Source organism: Melitaea cinxia, chromosome 17 (assembly GCF_905220565.1).
Source record: "Melitaea cinxia chromosome 17, ilMelCinx1.1, whole genome shotgun sequence".
In the NCBI taxonomy this organism is placed as follows: domain Eukaryota; kingdom Metazoa; phylum Arthropoda; class Insecta; order Lepidoptera; family Nymphalidae; genus Melitaea; species Melitaea cinxia.
In genome coordinates this window covers 5,526,347-5,531,434 of record NC_059410.1, presented here as the reverse complement: position 1 = coordinate 5,531,434, position 5,088 = coordinate 5,526,347, and the positions used below count along the sequence as shown (strand labels likewise).

The following is a 5,088-nucleotide window of genomic DNA, read 5'->3' as shown; positions in this document are numbered from 1 at the left end:
ATGAAATTCTTTGCTGTGTTTGCTGCTATCGTGGCTGTTGCTGTTGCTGTCCCTTTGGAAACCTCATGGACTTTGCAGGAACTCTCTGAAACTCTTAGCAACCCTCATGTCAACCCCGCAATAGTGCCCTATCTCGAAGATGCCCTTAACACCTTTATGCAAGCTCTTCACGATGGACATAGTTTTGTAATTATTACTTCTTTTTTAACATTATTAATAGCTTATTGAAGTGCATAATCTGATTGATACATTTTACTAGGAATTACACTAGGACCTATATAGCAAATGTCAAAGGAGATACTTAGTTTGTTTTAATTTTAAAAACTTGATTCAATGACCAGTTTTACCTTATGGTAAAATATTTATTATTATTTAATATATTCAATTATTTTTCAAAATTGGGATAAGTTCACAAAAAAATTTAAACAATACAATTTATTTATCACTATTTTAAATATAACATAAATTTTTTATATTATAAACACAGATATGGATTCAACGAAAAACTTCTTTAAACTTGTTTTTTGGGTTTCCGCGATGTTAAAGTTAATACATCATAAAGCTTATTTAAACCTTATTAAGTTTTATCTGAAATATACAATATTTGCGAAGGTATAGAAGAAAGTAGGTTAGAAGATATAATAGCTTTAAAATAACTCCGCAAAAAATTAATGATCTCAAAAAATTAAAACGTGATTTTATTGCATCATAATATTAGTCAGGCATATGAATCTTTTCAAATGAAAAATACTTCATCACCAAGGCAATTTTATGAAGATAAACTTTGTCTTTTATAGAATTTAATTTGGTCACATAATTTAGGAGACAGTGTAAAATCAAATGAAACGACGCCGTGTTGTACCGTAATGGTTTAAAATCAAATTCACGCGGGTGAAACCGTTGGGCACAGCTAGTGTTTTTATAAAAGTAAAAGATGAAATATTTTTAAATATTTTTTGCAGGAGAGCATAAGCGTTATCTTGCCCGCCGACGTCGCCATTTTTGAATATCCGGAAGTGGAGCCCGTCATTCCTGCTCCTGTCCTTCCCGAGGCCGTTGAAATTCCTTCACAGTTCAGCCCTCTAGTAAAGCTCATAATCAATGTGAACAGTCAACAGGTAACAAATCACTATAATATATATAATAACAATGACGCTTATTAAAGAAATACATCAGTTATAATTACATTACAAAATTTAAAAAGTTCTTAAAGTTAGTAACACCTACTATTATTTGTTATTATCAATATTACTTACTATTTTTTATTATCATTATTACTTGAAAAAGTGTAAATTAAAAAAATGTGTGTTATTTTATTCTTATTATTAAATTTCCAGGCTCCTGCACCCGTCGAAGTCAACCCTGTTGACGTCATTGCTATAAACCCCGTCGATGTCGTCGCAGTTAACCCTCTTGCTAGAAACTAGATACAACTTTTATCATAAAAAAATATAACTATCTAATAAAAAAAATTCAAAACCTTGTCCATAATAAATGAGTTAATATTAAACTATTGTCAATATTGCAATTTAATGTTATAAATATTTATTTGTTAACTCTATTTATATTTCTGTATCGATAAAAGAAAGAGATAAAGTCTATATATTCACACAATAAATAAATTATATTTTAAAGTTTAGCAAAATATTTCAATTTTGACGTACTCATATGTTTAATAAATAAATTTTGTAAGCAATTTTAGAGTTTAATTTTAACGTAATGTATTTTTGTACGCTGACGATATATATTAACGAGCTATGCCCGCGGCTTCGCCCGCGTTAAAATCAGTGTGTCACAAAGTTTTCCCGGCAAACTTCCAATGAAACTCTCCTCAAAATCGGCTTAGCCGTGTCGTAAACCTTCCTCCTGAAGCCCTCTCGCCATTGGTGAAACCGCATGAAAATCCGTTCAGTAAATTTTGAGGGAATCGATCACATACACGTTTGGTGACTTTGTTTTATAATACACTAACTGTTGCCCGCGACTACCGCGTGGTTATGAAGCATGCATTACTATCAAGATGTTTAATGCAATTTTTTTTTCAGTCACTTGAAATGCTTATCATACTGAGTAACTTTTTAAAAGGCACAATTTAGTATAATGTAATAGTTATTTTTATAAAACCTCTCTATACACCACATTTTTTTGTGCCTCGGAGAGCACGTTAAGCCGTCGTTCCCAGCTGTTATCATGTACACCTGATAGCGATCGTTACTCATACTAGGGAACATATCCGCCAACCCGCATTGGAGCAACGTGGTGGATTAAGTTCTGATCCTTCTCCTACATGGGGAAAGAGGCTGCTATCAATAATATAGTAAGTTTCTGATAAATAGCAATTACGACCTCTGACATCATAAGCCTTAGTAAAAAATATTGGTGATGTTATATGCATTACTATAGTTGTACATTATATATAACTAGTTGTGCTCCGCCATTTCACCCGCGATAATTTAAAGAAAAAAAAAGTCTATAGCCTTCTTCAGGAAATGGTAACCTTTCCATTCAAACCAGTAGTTTCTGAGATTAGCCCTTTTATTTATATACATTATTGCACTTAAAAAACAGAATATACAGAAAATTACATATATAGTTGATGGCAAAGGTGGACTTATCCCTAGAAGAGATCTCTTCCAGTCAACCAATGGTCATGAGAGAGAGTGTCATATAGCGGGGGACACAGTGCAAGAAATAACAATGTAAAGAAAATAGTTGAATAACTGTAATGTATTACAAACTTACAAGTATAAATGCATACACACATACATATCATATCATACATACCTTACATTTATATATACATACATATACATATATATACATACACACATACATACAAACATAAATACATATACATACATAACATACATAACATAATAGATAGGTAATTTTAAACAAATAAACAAACTTTTCAGCTATAATCAAACTTTATGGCAAACTATTTTGTAAAATTTCTACTAGTTTTCGAGTTGTTGTTATTATTATTTAAATAAAGTTTCCGTGTTCTTTACTTTATTCCGTAAAATGTAAGTAGGTACATAAGTTAGTTAGAGGTGAACTCTACCCCTTGTCAGGCTGAGTTGTACGCAAGTAAGACAAAGTATGAGGAATGAAAGTGCAAGAGAAAAGAAAGCGAGAACTGGTATGGAAGAGTAAAAAAGCTAAAGTCTCCATCTATGTTGAAGGGTTAAAAAAGAAAAATTGCGATAAGGCAAGACAGATGACTGTTTTAGTCAAAGTCAGTTAAATACTTAAAGTCTAAAGTTCAAACCACTGAATAGAGGCAAATCGGTTGAAAATGCCACTCGGTTAGCTGGCGTGTTATAGAGAAACCTACTTGAAGGTCCGCGCTGTATCCGTTGCTGGTTGCGTTGCGTTCATTCGATGTTACACTTTTAACTTTTATCCCCTATCTCCGTAGAACCGTATTAAATTTCAGAACACAATTCAGTACTTTCAGCGTGACTTACGGCCGAAATACAGATAGCCAATAAAGACTAAAAAAAATTTGATTTGTCTTAAATATCGATTTATATTTTTTTATATCGTACAGATTTGGACCTATTATTTTTTATTATTATAACAAACCTTATTAAAATTAGATGACCTCAGTTAAATCACGCTGCAAACTTTTACGGAAGAACGAATATCCTTCCTGGCTACCAATACTCTACAACTCGTCTCTAGCGTTTAGTTCATGTACGCTCTTCATTGAGTGAGTGTCCTTACTATGCCTTTTAACCGGTTGCTCTCAGAAAGTTTCAGGTTCAATATGACTCTGTATTCACTTCGGTAGAATAAACATTATTCTACCCACACTCCAACTTTTAATGCCTTCCTCCCTGTTCGTTCGTCGTATCTTCATGTCGTCGTGTCGTCGTTTCGTGTCTTCCTGTCGTCGTGCCGCAACTACATCACTGACGTCATCCCCACTACATTTTGTTAAAATATTATATTGTGTTTTTTTTCTTTATATTTTGCTGTTAATTTTATATTTATTTATATATATCAAAGATGTCACTTAAAAGCTTAAATTAATATTCGTAAGCATCTGGTTATTTCACAAACTTCTACAACAAATCGGTAATACATTTGTAAACAGTTGTAGTAATTGTAAAATATTTATTTTCCATAATAACATCAATATACTTTATACTTTAACACAAGATCAATAAATTTTATACATATATTATCCAATAAAAATATGATGACCGTCTTATAAATTTTGACCCTCTTTAGAATAAACCAGACAATTAAGTGGCTAGATATTTCCTGACGTTGTTTTATCATTAAAATTTTATGAAGTGGTATAATAATACCTCTTGATAAACTTAGCACTTTTACACAAATGCAGTAAACTTTAATCTAATCATTTAATTTGCCATGTAATAAAAAGTTATATTACTGAGAAATGCAAAATAATTGGTTACTTTATTGCAATATATCTCACTTTAGATGACTTGCGTGGTTTCAGCGCAGTCAAATTTGGATACATTTTTTTAGTACTTCTTTTTTAAGCAGTCGCATCATGTTTTAGTTTGTAACCTTATTTAATAATCACTATGGACAATAGCTTCAATACCTAATCTTATACGTAAACAATACATAACACATAAGTTGACAATTGAAAATAATATAAACGTTAATTAAAAGTAAATTAATTATTACAAAATAATAAGTAATAGTACTAAGACAGACTGACGAGATGCCACATAATGACGAACTCTTGAATTAAAACTGGCTTTAAAAGTTTTCAACGAATGTTGTATTCCTTCTGAAAAAACTTCAGATATAAGGCTCTCTGCATATACATTATTCTGTTTTTCAAAATTATGAAACTATTTATAGTAAAGAAAGATATTGGTATTAGACATACTATTTCGATGGCAGAAAAGTTAAATAGGAAACAGCTGTTACATATACATGGGTATTTAAAACGGGTATTGTTGTAAAATACTCTTTTAGATATTCTATAAGCCGTAACTTAATTAATAAGACTGATAATAAAATTAAGTGCACATGGAATATAATTATTAGTGTATGTGTGGAACTTAATAGTAAAAATATGCATGGATGAGAAGTTAGCGA

General features: G+C 31.2%; 1 protein-coding gene across 1 annotated transcript; it reads left to right on the top strand.

Moving 5' to 3' along the window:
• On the top strand, positions 1–1,579 carry LOC123661826. Its single transcript, XM_045596766.1, has 3 exons — positions 1–186; positions 963–1,118; positions 1,338–1,579. The coding sequence occupies exons 1-3, from the start codon at positions 1–3 to the stop codon at positions 1,425–1,427; spliced, it is 432 nt and encodes a 143-aa protein (XP_045452722.1). The 3' UTR covers positions 1,428–1,579.
• The last annotated feature ends 3,509 nt before the right edge of the window (positions 1,580–5,088 follow it).